Source organism: Musa acuminata, chromosome BXJ3-6, assembly GCF_036884655.1.
Source record: "Musa acuminata AAA Group cultivar baxijiao chromosome BXJ3-6, Cavendish_Baxijiao_AAA, whole genome shotgun sequence".
Taxonomy (NCBI): Eukaryota; Viridiplantae; Streptophyta; class Magnoliopsida; order Zingiberales; family Musaceae; genus Musa; species Musa acuminata.
Window position 1 is genome coordinate 34,289,655 of NC_088354.1, and position 20,776 is coordinate 34,310,430.

Consider the following 20,776-nt stretch of genomic DNA (forward strand, 5'->3'; position numbering starts at 1 on the left):
TACAACGGTCCATTTCACAAAAAAAAAAAAAAAACAGGAAGTGGTCAATTAAAATTCTAAAAGGAGCGCGATGGAGTGTGGTGGGAAACTTTTTATCACTTTTAATTCGACGTCACGAAGCAAAATTTTTTAGCGCCTGGTGGCGGGAGCGGGTAGCTGGACCTACGAGGGAAGGCAGTTGAATCTGGAACACCTTATTGAAACATCTTTCGTAACCGCAGTTGCTTAAGCGGGACACATCGGAATTCGAAATTCCACTCTAATGCATTCCAGTTTCAATGAATCGGACCTGTGAATTCTTTGGCTTCCTTCCCGGCAAGAAAACAAAATGCAAGCTCCCCTTCGTTTCCCTCTTCTCTCCCGAACCCCCTTCATAAGTACACCCCCCCACCCCCCCCACCCCCACCTCCTCCTCCTCCTCGTCCCTCTCCCCACTCATCCGTTATCTCATCCATCTCTGTGCCCCTTGGCAATGACCTGCGACTCTCTCCAAGACAAGGAGAATGTCCCTCCCTCAACGTCGAGCGCCGCTGCTGATGTTCTTCCATGCAGCGCTTTGGGCCTCTCCCTCAAGAAGCCGATCTGTAAGCGGAGGAGTTGTAGGAAGAGGGTGCCCCTTGAGGATATCACCCACCTCTTCCTCAATCTGTCTTCGCCTCCCATCCCCTCCTCCTTCGGCTCCATCTCGGCCGGCGCCTTGGCACGGTCCACCGTTCTGGCATCGTCGCGCCAAGCTTCCCATGGCGGGAGCCCTCGAAGAAGGAGAGCTTCGGATATCTCAAGCGCGGCTTCTCGTGCGTCTCTCCGCAAAGGATTCCGGTAGTGGCGCCTCCGGGATATCCACCTCTCGATTAGCTAGCATACGTTGGGCATGCAAAACAAGTCTTCTACTAGGGACATCTCCGAATGAATCTGCATCCGTTGGGGATATCTACTGGGGATATCTCCGAATGAATCAGCCATCCATCTCAAAATTCCAGTAACGCCTGTCTATGGGATCTTGCTTGTTTAAATAACATTCTAGATTATAGTTTAGGTGTTGTCCTACGGGTTCTTTTTAATCCCTTAGAGATCTTTAGTGATCAATAAAATCACGGTAGAGTTTCCAATAGAATAAAAAAAAATTGATTGATGGGATGCATTGACTCGAATTTGATCTGAAGTTTCCGAGTTCGCAAGACTGATGTATAAAAAGTTTCTCTACAGTTCTTAGGCTATATCATATCTACTTTTGATAGATGCTATATGGGCTCGAGTGGGAATGATAGCATAAGGTTCATCATTCATTGTCCGTGACGCCGTTTGTTTTAAGTGGTGAAATACCGCTACGAGATTTATTTCTGAATTGGTAAAAATGCTAAAATAAAAAAAAGAGTTTGGTGAAATCGCCCCCCTAAGGATTTTCGGGACTGATAAGGCGGGGCCCGCATATATATATATATATATATATATATATATATATATATATATATATATATATATATATATATATATATATATATATATATATATCAGACTTGTCAGAGGTGACATCACCCCTAAAAATTGTCCGGGGTGATTTGATTCCACCAGCTTATCACGGTCCGTGTCGCTCTTGGAATTTCCCACGTCGGGCTGTGTCAAGGCTTTTGGTGGACTTTGGGCCTCCGAATGCATTTCTTGTAGGCTCTGAGAAGAAGCCCGCCATGGAAGAAAATAAACTTGGACACTGTGAGGATTTTTCATCTACTCAAGAATTATGCTAGTAAGAGAAACATGAAAAGAAAAGATTGTTTGAGAGAAATGATTCCATTGGAATTGAAGTCAAACCAAAGATTTTCTTTTAGAATTATCAAACTTTTCTCTATCTCTAATTTAATTTAAATGAGTCTTAGTGCTTCCACCAGCAGTGGAAGACGGTTATAAATGTTTCCGAAGGCTCCCAGCGACCCCCACGAACATGAAAGACGACACAGATGTTGAGATGGCGCCTTGGAGTTGCTGCTTTGCTGCTGCTGCTTCTGCTGCTGCTCTTCTTCGTCACTAACACTGCGGAGGCCCGAGTTCTCCCTTTGGAGGCGTCGTCGTATGGTGATGGCCTTGTTAGCTCGAAGACGAGAAAACAGGTGGCGTTGGCAACGGGGTCGGTGCACGGGGAGATGGCAGAGGTGGTGGAGGGCTCGGAGAGGCTGAGTCCCGGAGGGCCCGACCCTCAGCATCACTCCATGAATCCATGAACGTGGATGTTTTTGCCATTGTGGTCAGTTGGTGGTGGGGATGTGCCTCCTATCTTACCTTGTGACTCTATTAGAGCGGAGAGTTACCATTTGTATTCTACCTTGTGATTCTATTAAATAAGCCACCACTTTCCCCTCCCCTATCTACAAAGATTGCCTTCTCAGGGTTTCCACTCCAATCAGCATTCAAAACAACAAACACAGCTCATTTAAATATTACATAAATGTATCTCTTATCAAATTTTTCTTGAAATATCAAAATGGTCATTTAAATAATGATTATCATCATTTAATTTGAGCTAAAAGATAGATACAAAATAGTTTTAAAAAATAGATAATTTAACATCATAATATTCATACTTTGTAATTTGCCTAAGTCGTTAAAAAAATACTTCACTTATTTAAACCTCACACACTATCATAGCACTCGTAAAAGAGAAGAAAATTAATCGATAAGCGAATGGATGAACAAACTATTATCATCGTTTCATGAATACATTCAAATTCGAGATCACTCACTTAAGCGAAGAAACACACAAAAAAAAAGGAAAACTAAAACGGTCTCTCGAAAGAGTGAACAAATGCAGAAAAAAGAAAAAGACTGTGAGGACACAATTACTCAATGATCATTTTGTCCTTTTGATAATCTCTGTCTTTTTGTTGAATTTCTTACAAACTTAAAAGGGCTACAATATTTATTACTAAGGAGATGAGATGTAAAAATATGATATGTTAAGGAAAAAAAAAAGAGAGGAAAATTATGTTAAAACGTCCACAAGAATTGAGAAAAATTATTGTAACTATATATGTGTTATAAATAACCAATCTGGTTGGTAAAAACTTTGATAAATCATCATAAGTCATTTATTCTTTACAGATAGAAAAAAAAAAAAACCTACAAGACTATCAATACTTGAGGATCCAACTTTGAGCATGAAAGATCAATCCATTTTAACTGAAAGTGCATGGAATCCTCATACGTAAAATGAGCAAAATCCTACGACACATTATCAAGACAAAAAAGAAGATACATAGATTTTTGTTATGCATAACGATGAAAGCCACAAATGAATAATTGTGAGTGATTCACTCTACCTGGTGAGAAGAGGATAACCATTTCAATTCCGTCGAACGCTTCCCAACCTCTGACATTAACAACGTTATCCACATTATTCAATGCATGATAGAAGATAAGATGACTTTGTTTTCTTGCCGTCCAAAGAACAACAGAGGCCGAAGGAGCAAAAAGGATTTGTGATACCAGGAAAAATAGATGATTAGGTTGGTTTCATACAGGAGGGTTGACGCACGTACGGACAATTATGAGACCTATGCTGGCCACATCTAACTTAATTGGAGACACATGTGAATTCGGAACGCTTTGGTAGGTGCGCAGATAAGCTTTGTTATCAATTGCAATGTGGCGGATTAGTCGGATGCTTAAACGGATGATGTGGAGGCAACGCGAAGTGGGGAGGTGGGATGAGATAAGAAATGATGGTGTGGTACGAATCTTATCTAAAATACTTTGTTTTTTTTTAATGTCAATTACTAGTTTGGTTATAAAAATTCAGACAACTTATCATATTATTTTAATTTTATTTTCATTATTTATCATTTATAAAGAAAGTAAGAGATCTCATGCAAATGTAGTTTCTTTTTAAATAATAGTAAAAAGGTATTACCAGCCCAGAGATCAAACCAGATAGAAGAAAAAACTAAGATGAAAAAAAAATTATATTAATTTTTTTGTAAAAAAATTTAGAGAGATCTTGAACTATTCTATAAGCTTGAATACTTGATAGATTTACACACATAGATGTCATCTATTTATAGATGTGAAATATAATTTAAATCGAGTCCCATATCAACGTAACTCTATTTAATCAACTTATTTTAGATCTTCCAAAAGATACATATACTTTAACTTTTTTTTACTCTTTATAATTTTATTTTATTTTTTTTATTCCTAAGATATATCTCAATAAATAGACATAAATGATATCTATTCCTAAGATATATCTCTATAGCTCCCTTATCCCTATAATTCTATTACTTATCACTTAATTCTAATAAACTCTTTTAACTCCTTCCATACAAGCGAGCAAAGTCTTCCTAATCTCGCTTATTGTTGGAGTGGAATCGGACGATGGAGTCTTCCTCTTTTACAATGTGGTGAGTGACAAACAACTTATGGTAATGGAGTTTCTTCTATAATATAATGGGATAAGAGATAGGTGGCATCCGACAATAGAGTCTTCCTCTTCTAAAATGTGGCAAGAAGCATCCAATAACGAGTGACGAGCGAAATCAGTATTGTAATGGAGTGTATCATTGTTCAATTTGAGTATAACTTAGTCAATTTCTACTAAACCAACTTAAACTTCCTATTTTTTTAAGAATTTTATGATTAATATCAATTTTATTTTTCCAAAATTTTATAATAATTAATTATCAAAATTAAGATTTTTTTTCGATTATATTATATGATTTAGTGTAACTTAGTTCAGTTTCGAGTATAACTTGGTTAAGTAGGAACTAGACTAGATTGATTCATCCTAAAAGAATCGATTTATATATTATGACTAAGTTCGAAAGTCATTTAAACAAAAAGTTAGAAGGTATTTATTTTATCCAAGTGAAAAAAAAGGTGCCACCAAGTGAAAAAACGAATATGAAGGCTTCGTCTAATAAAAATCAATAGTGAATTTTTTTCTGATAAAATACTCTATATCTTTCTCTTTTACTAAAATTTTCAACAAAAGCTAGAGAATTTTTATTTCAATTTGTAGCTAATAAATGAATAAAAAATACTTTAATATTTCATTTTGAAACAAAATAAATAATTTTTTTATATTTTAAAAAGGCACTATAGATTCTTGATATATTTCTTAGAAATAAAAGTAAGCATATGTTAAGCCATTGATCGATCACACTAGACTTCTTTCGTTAATTAGTAATGTATGTCTCCCTAATATATATGTGATAAGTATGCTTAATCGCATATCCGATTGAGACATAGATGATGAATTAATACCTTATTAATGTTAGAGTCATCCTCTATTCTTAGATCGATTATTGGATTTACTCAAATAGATAAATAATTTCTTGGAACATGATAAAAATAAATAATAACTTAAAAGGAGAATACCTCGATTCCCCTTCGTCTATGTTTGTTGCGAAAGTTGAAACGACAACACTCAAAATTGTTGGGTGCTCGATTGTTAGTAATCCACATAAATCATGAGGATTTGAAGTACACGTAGAGAGAACAGTCGCGTCGGCTACTGTTACTTGCCATCCAAATCCCAAATCGATATCCGGTTGATAGCGGACGCTCGCGGTGGAGTGCGCGAGGGATTGCGGCCGCGTGAGTTGCAAGGCACGACGGACCGCTGCGGGAACATGCACAAGGCAAGCGTGGGATAGCCAGCCCCGTGGTGATTCGTGCCACAAGTTGGGATGATCACGCAAAGGACCACGTCTGATGTGATGGGGTGGACCATCCCCTATCTTGTTCGTCGACAACACCCGCGCGCCGAAGAGACGGCTATGACGGCCGGCTCCATCCATCACGTCCATTGGAGCCCATGCAATATCCGACATCGGCAGCTCTCTCTCTCTCTCTCTCTCTCTCTCTCTCTCTCTCTCTCTCTCTATCAATCTATCTATATATTCACACCAACGTACGTTCTGTGATAGGCCACCAGAGATTCGAACTCACGTAGGATCTCCCAACCTCTTGAAGCTACTACAGCTTCCGGACAAGGTCGAGCGTACGAGTTGGAAACTATGTTCTCCGCATGACGACGGAGGAGGAGGAGACAACATTACCCCCATCCCCATCCCATTTCATACAAGATTTCAAACTCTGCGGCTCTGAGAAGCTCGTCCTTCTCGTTCTTTGCATTCCTTCCGTCGATCATGCCCTCCTCGCTCTATATAATCGCCATCTCCGCAGTGTCATCGCCTACCGAATCACTTCACTCTCTTCCTTCCTTCCTTCTCCGAACCAGTATAACATCATGACATCGGCAAATCGCCTGTGTTTCTTGTTTGCCTTCATTGTGTTAGGTTTCAGGGCGTCCGGTGTCGCTTGCCGCCGCACCGCTGCAGACATGGCCATGTCCCTCAGGCACGAGCGGTGGATGGCGCAGCACGGGCGCGTGTACAGGGACGCAGCCGAGAAGGACCGCCGGTTCCAGATCTTCAAACGCAACGTCGAGTACGTAAACACCGTCAACGACGCCCACCGCAAGTACAAGCTCCGCATCAACCGGTATGCTGACCTAACGAACGATGAGTTCAAGGCTTCGCACGGTGGATTCAGGCCGACGCCTACGAAGGCGGCTCCAACCTTCAGATACGAGAACGAGACGATCGTGCCTCCCACCGTGGACTGGAGGAGTAGGGGAGCAGTGACGCCTGTCAAGAATCAAGGAGAATGCGGTATACTACTAGCAACAGAAAGGAGTGTAATTAAGATGCTGTTGCATTTCCTGAGTCGAGCATTGGTATTAAAAACGCAGGATGCTGTTGGGCCTTCTCGGCTGTAGCCGCAGCAGAAGGCATCATCAAGCTCAAAACCGGAAAGCTGATCCCTTTGTCGGTACAAGAACTCATAGACTGCAGCGTCTACGGCGAGGACCGAGGATGCAATGGGGGCGCAGTCGAGGATGCCTTCGAGTTCATCATCAGCAACGGCGGGTTGACGACCGACGCAAACTACCCTTACACAGCATCCGACGGCACCTGCGACGCCGTCAAGTCATCCTCCAAAGAAGCCACCATAAGCGGGTATGAGAGCGTGCCGGGGATCGGTGAGCCATCGCTGCTGAAGGCAGTAGCACGCCAGCCCGTCTCAGTCGCCATCGACGCCGGCGGACCGGAGTTCCAGTTCTACTCGAGTGGCGTGTTCACGGGCAAGTGCGGCACCAACCTGGATCATGGAGTGACCGTCGTCGGCTACGGTACGACGGCCGATGGAACTCAGTACTGGCTCGTGAAGAACTCATGGGGTGCGTCGTGGGGCGAGAGTGGGTACATGAGGATCCAGAGAGGTGCTGCTGGTGCACCGGAAGGGCTCTGCGGCATTGCTATGTACGCTTCTTATCCAACCGTGTGAGGAAGCTCGGAGGCGTCGTCTTCGAATCCAAGTCCAATAAAAGGGCATTGACCGACTGTCATACGTCAGCCATAGTAAACCATGGTGCTGACAGTTATCTATCAAAGTGGCACAAGTACTTTGGCTTGTGAAACGCGTAAATGAAACGTTGAATGCCACGTCGACACCAATCCGACACCAAATGGGATGGCTAGTCAGCCATGCGTGTCAATGCCTACTCCATCAAGCTCAATGATCCAGACAACTCTTCACGTCAGAGTATTAGTTCAATGTTTCAACATTTCTATCGTCATTGCCAACTAAATTTAAGTGATTACAGGTCAGCTCATTGAACACTATAGCTAATAAGCTCATTGAGCACCGATAGAAACTCATCGGGTGCGCTCCTAATTAGTTTCTTGTAGGTCATTATTGATCGAATCCTCCCCTGATATTAATCATCTTGCGATGAATGATCTCAGAACCGATTAGCTTTGTGACACTAATCGGCATGTCAAACAATCAAATCAACTTTATATGCTTACAATTACCAAATTCTAAGTAATAATTGCAACACAATTCTCTTCGACTCAACACTAATCGCCAACAAATGGGAATTGGGAATTCTAAAGCTTTGCACTATACCTTAGTTTTGTTCTGATACGGCTGCAAGACGGCCTTTGGAGTGTTAGCGAGGTCAAATAGAAACCAGGCGTGGAGAAAGGGTCAGTAGGTGATCGCATTTGCTGTTTGCCATAAGAGCAAATTGCATCATAAAAATAATAAAAGTGGCCTTCTCCAGTCTGTACTACCTTAATCTCGTATAAGGTGGCTCTTAATGATCATGATCCAACAACCTATAGCATTTAGCTATAGCTAACTATATTATCATTATGTATCACACGCATTCTGTCAAACAGGAGATGCGCACCTCGACATGGACCTTGATCTCCATTGCGCGCTTAGCATCTCAACGAGCTACTGATTGTTTATGCATATAGAGAGAATAATGGAGACTCACGACATGGTGGCGATTGCGGCGGGAGCGTCGGGTTCGTGCATCTGATGCATCAAGTGTTTTGTTGGCTGGATTTTTCTGGAGCCCATGCCGCCATAGACCGATGGAGAGACTGCCGACATGCTTACTTATATAAGGAGAGAGGGAGGCATGGATGTACCAAGACAACTCGGTGCAAACGTCGCATGGCGGCTTGGTGCAAAGCTGCGCTCTTCCTACTCCTGTGTGTTGGTTTCCTGCGCACGGATGAAGCGCGGCCCTATCATCGCGGCGGCGAGCGTTGGGATGAGAACATCAAAGCAAGTGCGATCGAATGCCACAGCTTAGCTTGGAAGCTCAAGTGGAGGGGGAGGGTTTTGATAGTCGGTGACAGGAAGAGAGAAGTCCCGGGAGGACCAGATCCCCAGCACCATTATTAGCCCCACTACGGCCATTGCCGACGACGCCTTCGTCTGCGTGTTCTTCCCTTCTTTCTCCTTCTCTTTGGCGTATTTCTTCTTCATAGTTGTCTTGACGTCCATGCATCGACTTTTAACATTCCTTTGCCAGTTATTTATAACGATCTCGAGATTTGTTGGAGTCGATGATGATGCATTCTGAAGGAAGAACAAACACCATAGAATCTAATTAAATGCCTCTCTTTTACGATGATGAATCATTCATCTTACGGCTACACAACAATACAACTTACGGCTGAATCATTCAAAAAGAAGCACCAAAGGAGTGAAGCGAATCAAATTGCCTTAAAATACAACTTTCCTTCTCCCTCGAGATTAAAAATAAGCTGCACCGAAAGACAACTCACAGTTCATTAGTCTATAAAGCAGTCACAAACCGTTGCATTAGGCTCTAACACCTCCGCATAAGAAAGGCACATATCCTGCAAGCTAGTGGATGTCTCAGAATAAAGCAATGGATGATGCCAGGAAGCTGGTGTTGGATCCAGAAGATCGAACGGGGTTAAATTCTATGTTACTAAGCACGACAGTGATGGCGCACGAGGACAACAAACATATGAACTTTATGAAGCTGGAAATGTTTGATATTATATCTCGAGTTGAGGCCTTTTGTGCAGATGGACTTTATAGAAGATATATTATTTTTATTTTGATGCAAAGGAGGACTACTTTGACAGATTATTAAAAGATAAAAAGATAACTTTCCTGCATTGTCGAACACCACTCTTCCTAGAAACATGCGACCGTCTGACAGTATTCCTAACAAGCATCACTACTATCTATCAACATCAAGAGCAGTCAATGGTTTCTTTACTTACAGGAATCATTTTTAGGTAAACTCATCATATACAAAAATTCGAAACAAGTTGCATCTAAACTTGTATGACACAAAATAAAAAGGCTTAAATGAACAATTCCGAAACTGCAAAGTTCATTTCTGGGTTAGAGATGTTGATGTGGCACATGTTTTCTGTAGACCAAATCTGGCTAGGTTAGTCTAGCATGGAAGCAAAGGTACGAAAGAAGATGCAAATACAGAAGTTTTCTCATTATAATCTCATACATACAACATAGCTCACCGAGCAATCTCCCTTATTTTGATTCAGTTGGTCATGCGATACAACCGATATGATATAAAACTTATCTTGTCAAGATAAAAGCTACAAATTGAATGAGCAACAACGAAATAGTCACTAAGAAGTAGAGTAACATAAGAATCATTTGGTAAAGATGTTGATCCACCCTATGAAATGCTCATTCGGACGCTTAATTGCATAGGAATGCATCAGATCTCTCATACCGTTTCAGCCATTCCACTATGCAATATTTCTTTCTCGCATCAATGCTTCTATTTTTGCAACATCCTCAGGAGTGTCTACACCATGGGCGTCATGATTCACCTTGATTACCTGCAATACAGAAATAGGAAATTATGGGATGAGTGACTTACTTTCTCAAACTAAGTGGAAAGAAGAAGGGCAAATGTGAAAACAAATTTGCAGCATAGAGAAGAAGCATTGTCACGTATGTTTATGCTTGTGAACAAGTCCAAACCAACTAGTTCTAAAATGTTGCATGTGTTTTGAGGAAATATAACAACCAAAATGACGTATCATCTTCTGTGGAGAGTCATTCTAGCATCATATAAAAACTAGGCAAGCTATTCTCGCAACAACTATAGACCAGAAATTGTTGACATGTCAGTTTTAAGAAGGTCAAATTAGTGCTTTTTTGTCCTGCTTGGAAAATGTGAGTATGTCAGAAAATTTTGAAATTTGAAAAAGTATACTTCCATTGCACCCATTACACCAAATTTATTCATGAAATGGTAGCAAGCATTCATTATCATCAGGTCAAATGGTTTGAGAAGACGAAACTCAGTTCTCGGAAAAGACATAAAAAACCTTCACCCGGTAATAAGCCCTCTAATAAGAGATTGGTATCTCAATTACCTTCATCTTGTACCCATTTTCCAGCACTTTAAGTTGCTCCAGGTCTTCTTCCAGTTGCAGAGGAGTAGGTGGTAGTTGTGGGTAGATCTTCAAGAACTTTGCATCAAAGCTCTGACCAGACAAAAAGCTTCAACAATGAGAATAAAAGAAGTAACATCAAGATATCAACCAGAATAATAGCGGATCAAACTTAGAAGGAGGAACTACCATTAGAAAACTACCTAATGTAAAATACTAGACAACAAATAAGCATCTTCGAGTAAGATATAGACCTGAATGCCTAAATGAAGTAGATAAGGAAATTGTGGATTAACTTTCCCTGACCTGGATTACACAAGCATATGATATTAATAAGAAAGGAGCTATGAAACAATCCAAGATGTGTTGTTATATGAAAGAAAGATAACACTAACTTGTTGAATGGGATCAATCCCCTTGAGAAGTAGATCGCATAACCATGATTATCAACCACACACTTTACCCTGTTGGGATCAAGTCCATCTTCAGGCTTCAAGGACGTGACAGCAGTACTGAAAACAGCATCAGGAGCTCCCTATGACATACAACATGCTCCAATAAAATTAATAATAGGAAAATTATCCTGTGAAATCATAATTAGTAAATTGTATAATAGAAGTATACAACATAGAACAGTCATAATGATGCAGGCAAATGAATCTAACCGTTGTACAAAATTCTGAAAATTGGTATTGATAGATCTGAACCAAAGGTCCATTTGTGAGAATAAGGATATACCAGTGAAGTGAACTTTTAGAAAGAAAGAAAAGTTTTGCATATTCAAGGCAAAATGTCTGAATTTGTTGCAGCTTGCAAATTTCTAACTTCTACAGTGTAATATGGCACCATTGTGTTTGCAACCGCACATATATTTTAAATACAAGATCATGTGTACCATATGTCACTACTGTTAAAACAAAGCAATTTACTCTGTTGCCATAACTCATCATCGACGAGGACAAAATAAGAAAGATGTGATTATTCAACAAGTTAACCAGGGGATGGAAGGCAAAAGGAAAGTTAATCAAAAGCAAACATTTAGTTATTGATGAAAGAAGATATATGACTAGCTCTAAGCAAATGCAAAGCACACTAGAAAAAAGATGGAGGCAGCTAAGTTATTCATGGTTACACTTACATCATCAAATAATAAGTGAAACAAACCCTTCTAATCCAGCGCAGTCGCTGATATCTCCCGAATCTATTGAAGATACTGGATAATGCTAGATTTTTTATATATTTTTTTAATTACAAAATGTTGCACAACCATAATATCATGAGTTCTTTCATTTTATCTCATGTTTGAGATTTTTTCCTAATAATTGCCACATCAAACAAAGAGGATCCTCCTATGTTCTTATAACCCTTATTATCTAGGATCTGCAATTTGCAAGGATCAAATATTTAATCATTTTGGCCTCTGTGGCTACATATAAAGTAAATCCATCACCCTGTTTTTTAGTGATGCATGGTATTTTGAAAATGTAGCACTACTTTTGCAAAAATAAGGAAAAGAAAACGAGTCAGCAGAACATAGATGTGGTGACCACCTGCAATGCTTTAACAATACCATCTATTATCTCAGGCTCAATAAGAGGCTCATCCCCCTGGATATTGACAACAATGTCATAATTCTTTCCAAGTTTTTCAAGGGCTTCATTGCAACGCTCAGTCCCTACAAATCGAACAAACAGTAACATAATAAGCAACTAAACTTAGGATTCCATGGAACATAAACAAAAAGGACACAATTACCATTTCTGCATCCAACTGATGTCATTACGACATCTGCTCCAAATCCTCTACAACATTCTGCAATCTTTTCATCATCTGTTGCAACAACTACAGATACAAGGAAAACCAAATCAAAGAGAATATGGACTTCAGGAAGAAGAGAGAAGACAAACTTTCAAATAATTAATAGTTGCATCATCATACTTTAAGCACGAATTCTAGGAAATTGCTATGTCAAAATTTATGTGATCTCATATAATTAGGACATTGATAGAATATGATTTTCAGTGAACAAACCTCTGATAATACTATGTGAGAATTCTTTGTCCTTGTTTTGTAACTCAAAAAGAATGACAAACATGAGGGTTAGTGTATGGAATGTCACATATGTAAAATTTAAAGTCTTTAGAGAGATTGTAACTGACACTTTGCAGCATAGCTCTAGAGAAAGTAATTGTCTTCCCAGAATCATCTTCTTTGCAGAAGAAGATTTAGTTCTTTCATCTTTCTTATATTAGTGTACAAGATTAAACCACACATTTTTGCTTAACTGACAATCTACTTTTGAGTCAACAGCAAGTATCAATCTTGATATAAGTATCCAAAAACTTTCCATTTCTCAAATACTGGATTCTTCACCAAGTAGACTGCCATAGACCAAAATAGAGAAAGAAAGCGATACTATTGGCTGTTAAATTCATAAAAAGACTTGGATGAATGTATGATAGAAATCTATCTTGAAATAATTAAAATTCCATGGAAGCTGACACAATTACCACTATTTTGTGACAATAATGAGACGAGAGCCAATAAAATGACTGAAAGAGCCCTTTTCTGTCATAAGAACTCATATGTAATCCAAGGTCTAGACATGTGAAGACTTATTTTAGCATTAACGAGTCATTTTGAATTTTGAATGTAGTAATAAATTTAGCACATAACACATACCTAAAATTCATCTCCATAAGAGAATATTACCATATACAGTAAAGAGAACCATTGATGTTTTCTTTGAAAGGAAAGATATATTTCATGAGACGTACTTGTTTATGGACGCTTACCAACATTCTCCAAGGTTGAAGCTAACTTTGCTCTCTCCCATGTTCTCTATAAAGATATTGTAAAAACATCACAACATAAGCAATCAATTGCATGCAGCAGATACTTAACATAGAATTCTATCCAAGAATAAAGAGTGATTTTTTAATTTTTTTATAAAAAAGATGAAGATAATAGTACAATTCTTATAACAATTCTAATTCTTAAAGATATACAGTTATGACCCCCCATATTGCCATGAACAGAAGTCCGCCAGAAGCTCTAGGAGTTAGCCGAATGGAACAAGTAAGCTTATAGATGGACATCGTGGAACAAACCAAGATTAAACCCATTGACTCACATACATCCTGCCTCACCAGCCTAATTCTCAAATATTCAGTGTTCTCATCCATCTTTGTTCCTATTCCCCACAAGCAGCCACATTCCTACATGCAGAAAGCATGGATGAAGCTCGTCACACGCAGAAAACATGGCGCCTACCGAGTTCGAACACCCAACCCTTTCAGCCAGGCTGAGGGATGCCTTTCCTACCGATAAGTTTTTACTATAACAAACCCACTGGTCTTGTACATCTCAAGATCATCTTTCTAGCCCAGTAACTTCTCCAAATCCCATCTCGGAAGAGAAATCTCTCCAACATGAATGCATTACCTGGATCACAATAAGCAAGATCTGAAAGTGAAAACAGATCAATGAGGGAACTGAGACCTGGATCATGGGCTTGCCGAGGATTTGAGCGAGGGGTTTGCCCTGGAAGCGGGAGGAGTCGAACCGGGCGGGGATGATGCCGACCACCCGGCTCCGGAACCCGCTGGACCAGCGGCGGAGGTAGAAATGAGCGCCAGCCGCCGCCGCGATCGCCGCCCCGAGCAACGCCGCGTGGACCACCCATGCCCTGGATCCCGACGACGAATCCGAGGAGGAGGGAGCGCAGATCGCCATCGAAGAGCAGACAAATCAAGATTCCGAGTCGACAACGCGAGAGGAATAATTGGATCAGAGCGTCGGGGAGAAATGGTGACGCAAGCTCCTCGGTTCTGTGACGTCGGCTAGGGTTGGGGTTGTCGATGGATCTCCTGTAATGTCTGCTGTTTCATGAATCAGTACAATTCGTGTGGTCTGTTAGGATGTCCGGTTTATTCTAATTGGCCCGAAATAATTTTGGAGTGAATTATAACTCACTTTTACAAACAATAATAATAATAATAATAATAATAATTTTCAGTACACTATATGATATTTTCTTTTATTAGAAATGATCATTTTCAGGACAGTTCATCCAAACAGCTATAGGATTTAAACAAAATCAAATTTTGCAAATCATTTTATTACAAGCTAATTTCCTTCCAATTTTTTGGATTTATTTTCTCCACTAACCAATAGAACCAACCACATGGACACCTTTGTACTCCTTCAAAATAGATGGAAAATTTCACCAAAAATTTGTGTTATGCACAGAAATAATGAAAATTGCTCGCCCTCCTTAATGTTATCACCAAAATTTGTATTATGCACAGAAATAATAACATGAGAAAACTTATCAAAAGAACAGTATGGACATATCCTCACACCAACATTTTCCTGTTTCAATATGACACATTTTGGCATTATCCACGTAGTAGCAGACAAGGGACTTTCGGGCTGATGAGGAATGAAGAACAAGGCAACCAAACGACCTTCACGTTATTCAGCGTCGTACAAGTTGGCACCGGACACCCCAAAGTCGCTCCACAAAATACAAGACGGTGTCGAACGACATCAACCCATACAGCATCGGACACCCCGAGGTCATTCCGTAAAACTCAGGATGGCGCCGTACAGTGCCGACCCGTACGGGTCGATCAGTTGCAAGGTACAAGTCATTCTCCCGAGGAGTCGATGATCATTAAAGGACTGCGTACGACTGACCACCCTATCACAGGTATAAAAGCTAACTCTCTTACCAATAAGAAGGGACTTTGAACACTCGACTCTCTCTCATTCTACCAAAAGCTAACTTAAGTTTCGGAGAAGTCTAGTCAGGAAATCCCTCCCTCGACCTCGACCTATGTGTAGGAGTCTAACGACGGAGAAGCAAACCACTCGCCAAGAGATAAAACCGTACTGGGGAGACGAGGCTCGAACCCAACCCGATGCTCACCCTCACCACCCAAGTATCCACGTGGACAATCTTATACATCCGGGACTGGATCGAGCCATGTTAACACCTCGACCACGGCGTAAAAGTTCACCTACAATAATTAAACTTGAATAACATATTTGTTGACTTCGTCGATCTAATCAACTTCAACCCGCAATGTTTCGTACCAGCTGCTAAAATATAATCAACCGTTCCGATATCTGCAAAATATGAGAAAGAAATTACATGAGACAGGAAGCTGCAGCCAATTAATGAATATGACCACAGTGCTAAGAGAGGATTTGGAGAATGAAAAATCTCTGTTCCGAGACACTTTCCCATGCTTCATTCCACTGGCACTCTTAATGCTCACCTTTACCTAATATATGTCTCGACTTTTAACATCTTAAATGACAATCTATAATATAGAGTCTCTTCCTGGGCAGCGGTTCATCATCCCACTCTCAAACTGCTGGTTCACCTGCCCCAAAAGCAGGTTACTAAAGTGAGATAGATGTCCACCATTTTTGCCTCTCCGACGTAAAGGCAGTGTATCTGGTCTAATTATTGTCCCTAAAATGCTCCTTCGTGGGTCCAACCGTGAGATGGCTTTCACATGCGTTGATGCAGAAAAGCCATGGCAGAAGCAGACTTAACCTGTAGCATCTAAAATTTTAGAAAGTTTAGCTTCGAGTTCGTGATTAGAAAATGTAAGTTACATAGGCAGCAGTTTAATACTTCAGAAAAAATGGACAGTAATGAAGAGAAACAAGGCTCATGGGCCAACACAGAGAACCGACATATCACAGAACAGAATAATATGATGATAGAAAATAAGTGCTCTGTTTAAATTATATCCAACCATACAATGAGAAGGCATTTGAAATGTTCACAAACACCAAAATTGTTAGAATTTAGCGACTCAGCAGCACATCCTGCATTAATTATGATATAGCAACATAATTATAACCATGCATGGAAAACTCTAAACAAATGTCAAAATGCTCTAATGCAATTAAAGATGTATACTTTGTTATTGCATATACTCTATCAGAAATTAGGCAACCACCCTCCAAGGTGGAAGTTCCAACTAAGCCACATCAGAAATTTCTTAAAAGTACAGTTATCTGACCATCATGACATGACACACCACAGATCAGGAAAACCCTCGATGCATCGTTCCATGTCCTAAAGCAATATAAAATAAAGCGCGCAATGCTTTAGGTGCTCAGAGCCACAAAAACCAAGTTAAGCCTCAGTATGCATATTATTTTGTCTATCAGAAACATTGTCATTCATTTGGACTTTAGGGTAGCAGATGTTAGTTACCTGTGACATTGTAGATTTCCCATTTATATGTACAGCCAAATATCAAGAATCATCGTCAAACGGCCATTCAGGTTGTAAGTACTTGGAAATGTGTCCCATTTGGAAACCTGCTGATAAGGGTGTTGGAGTAGCCCGGAGGCACCGGACTAACTTGACCATCAGGTGATGTGCGCTAAGGTCACACATTCCCCAATAAATGTGGAACCATACAGCACTGAATGAAGTTCTTAATGGAACTCATGGCACTCCATTTTACATGTTTTAGTCTCACCATATTTGATCTCAAATAAACCTGAGACCGCTATTGACATTGTTGACTACAGTGCAAAAGCAACCGAAAGGAACAAAGAAGACGTCACCTGCCTTAGATTGATGTGAAACTATGTCAAGCTTTGTACTTAGTATTATTGATTGTGCAAAGCAAATTTCCACATGAATATTAGTGTCTCAAACATTAATAAAAAGTGTGGTCATTTGGAAGACCTCAGTGAAAAATATGTGGTGGCACTAGGGTTTGCCCTAATTGTCCAAAGCATAGATGAGCGATTAACAATGAACTACCTAAGTGAACCAGGTAAAATGTGTTGCAAAAACACAGACCTAGAGCTGCAAGTGCAAGCTTCTCAAAATGCAGCACAAAAATTACATAAATGTATCAAATTTTGCAGCAGAGAATAATTATGTTGATAAGCTGAAGCACAGAAAGCTTACCTTACAATAGTTGCAAGAGTTCCTCCTGATGTCATTGTCTGGTGCCTAGTTCATTTTTAATGAATTCAAATAAAATAAATATTCATTAAATACAATGCACCTGACCAAGCTAAAACTATATCTGAGCAGATATGGTTTCTGAGTTTCGAATTCCATGTATAAGATAAGGACAAAAGACTAGCAAGCATTATACAACGCAATAGGATCAAGCAAGAACACATGGAAATGAAGGATACTGAACCCCCTAACATAACTTGATTTTGCAAAAGAAATTCACTATACCCTTTTATCACTCTGGACCTGTTCCAAATCTTAAAAGTGAGGTTGTTTCTCCGGAGTTGGAGTGGTGAAGTCAGAAAAATCAATTATTTCTGCAGCAATCGCAACATGTTCGAATGATATCACCATTTGCAGGGGCAGATTTTGCATGCATAGTGGTCAGTAAAGTAATAAAAAATCCATATCAGATGATGACAAGAAAAATAACCATAAATGTGAAAGAAAGTCGATGAGTACACGTAGAAAAATAGATGTCTCAATCGACCTACTCGATAGATTGGTTCGGATTGAAAGACCGTAGATGCACAAGACCTAAAACCACAATAAACGGGACACCATCTCACGGTCAGCTCCCCACATCTATAAGAAGAAATCAGTAATCATGATTAAGATAGATTACAAAACATTAAGAATAAATTGGAATCAACACAAAGCACAACCCGATCGATCTTCTGATAGATAGATAGTTTAACCTTTTGGGGCCGGATCATGCGGCTCCCGGCCGCGGGGAACGTGGCGGCGACGGGGGTCCCAAGGGGGCCGAGGATCTCGTCGAGGGAGAGGTAATCGCTGGCGGGAATCTCGGCAGCGGAGAAGGCGAGGAAGCGGAAGGTGTCACACAAGACGCCCTCCTCTGGGCGATGGGAGAGGGGTCTGGCGCGCCGAGGCCGTGGGAGGAAGGAGTTCGGCGGCCTCGTCGTTCTGCCACCGATGACCAAGTGGATCGTCTTCACCAGATCGAGCCGACCGTGAAGGGTCGGACTGGACCACGGTTCGAGTCGGGTGTCTCCGGTTCGCAAGATTTGATCGAAGCAAATGGCACGTTAGTCTCGCGTCTCTATTAACCGACGAACCACTAATACTTCTCGATATCTGAAACATTACATTTCGATCGCGCACTACCCAAATGCATGATGAGAAGCATCAAGAAAGAAACATTGAGAATGACTCGAACCATCAACACACTTGCTGAAACCAAAGGCTTTGGAGAGTCATTAGCTACTACAATGGCGGCGGGTCTATCAAGGAACGTAGTCCTCTTGGCTGCCCTGGTACTGTTCCCCGGCATTGCTGTGTCCGTAGCCGCCCCTCCAAGAACCATATCTTCTGTCGCCATAGCCGCCAGTTCTTGCGCCGGTGTACGGCTCATATCCTTCAGGGTTTCCCCTCCACTGGTAGGAACGCTGTGCGTACTGTTTCCCTTCGGCATTAACGTCGTAGAAGTACTTGCCGTTCTCCAAGAACCGGGTGTCGCTCATGCCGTACTGCTTGGTGGGATCGGTCTCGCCCTTCCACTCCGCCGGCGGCGTCGTCGTCAGCGTCGTCTCGTACTCGTTCGAGAACGACGAGGGGCGGTTGTTGTCAGGCTTCCATCGCGTGCCGTAGTTGTACACCGCATGATACTCCTCCCCGTTCTCGAATTTCTCTTCGCCGCCCAGCTCAGTGCCAGCCGGGACGCCGGATTGGAAGGTAGAATCGCGATTCCCACGGGCGCCGCCGTTGTAGTTGTAGGTGCCGTAGCTGCTCGTGGTGGTGGGCGAGAACCGGTAGGGGCCACGCCCGTAAAGGCCATGGCCATTATGGCTCTGGGGAGGGAGCGCAGGGGGGTCTTCCTTCTTGGTGGCCGCAGGAGCCTCTCCCTTTGAGGGTGCAGCGGCTTCCTTGGGTTCTTCTCTTGAGGTCTTACTGAAGAACTGGCTCTCTCTTGCATGGATTGATTGGGACGCAGAGAAGGCGAGGAGGAGGAGGAAGAGAAGGGGCAGTTGCTTCACCAAGGTAGCCATTTGGAGTGGAGACGATGATGCTGGTGGGAGGGACACCAACACTTATATAGATGATGCTGATGATGATACTGTATGGTGTTATGGGTGTAATTAACGTAGGGAAGTGGCAATCGTCAAGGCCGGGTGATGATGCGAGGATTGTGGGGGGAAGTGGGCCGCACATCATGGCCTTAAGGCACGCTGCATGTGCTCTTCCATGAACCTCATTGGCCATAACTAGAAAGTCCACATCTTAGGAATAATGAAGAAGGAGGAGAAAGAGGACATATGAATCACTCAATTATCCTGAAAGGAAGAACACCCCTAACAGTGAAACCGAGGCGGGTGTTTTATATATGGTATTATCTGCCCTTTCTTACCAACTTGAATGATTATAGTGATCAACCATGCAATCGAAAACTTAACTTAAAACTCTTAATGTGGCCCTTTAATTAAACACATGGATACAGATGTGTTGGAGGATAGTAGTGTAAAGCTAATGGCGGCTAAAGGGCGTAACAAATCTAACTTGACCTACATCTGAGCTGAGGCAAAATAAAAGAGAGAGAGCAGATACGTGCCCTTTGACTTATGTTTGCAGGTATCTTCTCGTCTGGAGAATACCTACCTGAAGAAGTAGCGTGACTGGCGGAGAGTAGTTTGTTCGTAGTTTGAAGAAGAAGAAGGCATATGTCCCAGAGGACTGGCCATTGGAAGACAACACATCATTTCTTACTATAGTGAGCAAGACACTATTATTATTGGCGCATGCAGCTTGTGGAACCTACATGCCCAAGCCAAGCTTAAATATATTTTCTATATATAAAAAAATGACAAAAGGAGTGTAACATTATTTATAATCCGATTCGATTAGTCTGCGACATGCCAGAAGAGGTTCGGATCCAATTCTGAGTCGGATCGGGTCACACATACGAATCGAGCGCAAATTAGAAAGCGATCGCATAGAAAGAAAGATGGATAAGAGAGGTAGGAAGAGGAAAACAAGAGAGAGTGAG

General features: G+C 41.2%; 3 protein-coding genes and 1 long non-coding RNA gene across 4 annotated transcripts; 1 reads left to right on the forward strand and 3 right to left on the reverse strand.

Annotated features, from left to right (window-relative positions):
• Positions 1-5,935: 5,935 nt before the first annotated feature.
• On the forward strand, positions 5,936-7,511 carry LOC103989808 (senescence-specific cysteine protease SAG39). The gene is made up of 2 exons (XM_009408754.3): positions 5,936-6,665; positions 6,746-7,511. Exons 1-2 carry the CDS (start codon positions 6,020-6,022, stop codon positions 7,339-7,341), a joined length of 1,242 nt encoding a protein of 413 aa, XP_009407029.2. The 5' UTR covers positions 5,936-6,019; the 3' UTR covers positions 7,342-7,511.
• A 654-nt stretch (positions 7,512-8,165) lies between these two features.
• Positions 8,166-9,374, reverse strand: LOC135639543 (uncharacterized). Its single transcript, XR_010496980.1, has 2 exons — positions 9,030-9,374; positions 8,166-8,934 (listed from the first exon to the last, which is right to left on the reverse strand). It is a non-coding gene; the product is annotated as an uncharacterized LOC135639543 (long non-coding RNA).
• A 449-nt stretch (positions 9,375-9,823) lies between these two features.
• LOC103989186 (3-deoxy-manno-octulosonate cytidylyltransferase, mitochondrial) lies at positions 9,824-14,590 on the reverse strand. Its single transcript, XM_009407979.3, has 8 exons — positions 14,268-14,590; positions 13,562-13,607; positions 12,522-12,608; positions 12,317-12,441; positions 11,162-11,301; positions 11,021-11,072; positions 10,749-10,859; positions 9,824-10,205 (listed from the first exon to the last, which is right to left on the reverse strand). The coding sequence occupies exons 1-8, from the start codon at positions 14,499-14,501 to the stop codon at positions 10,113-10,115; spliced, it is 888 nt and encodes a 295-aa protein (XP_009406254.1). The 5' UTR covers positions 14,502-14,590; the 3' UTR covers positions 9,824-10,112.
• Positions 14,591-15,873: 1,283 nt separating this feature from the next.
• Positions 15,874-19,808, reverse strand: LOC135639362 (protein E6-like). Its single transcript, XM_065153089.1, has 2 exons — positions 18,471-19,808; positions 15,874-18,357 (listed from the first exon to the last, which is right to left on the reverse strand). Exon 1 carries the CDS (start codon positions 19,779-19,781, stop codon positions 19,020-19,022), a length of 762 nt encoding a protein of 253 aa, XP_065009161.1. The 5' UTR covers positions 19,782-19,808; the 3' UTR covers positions 15,874-18,357; positions 18,471-19,019.
• Positions 19,809-20,776: the final 968 nt, after the last annotated feature.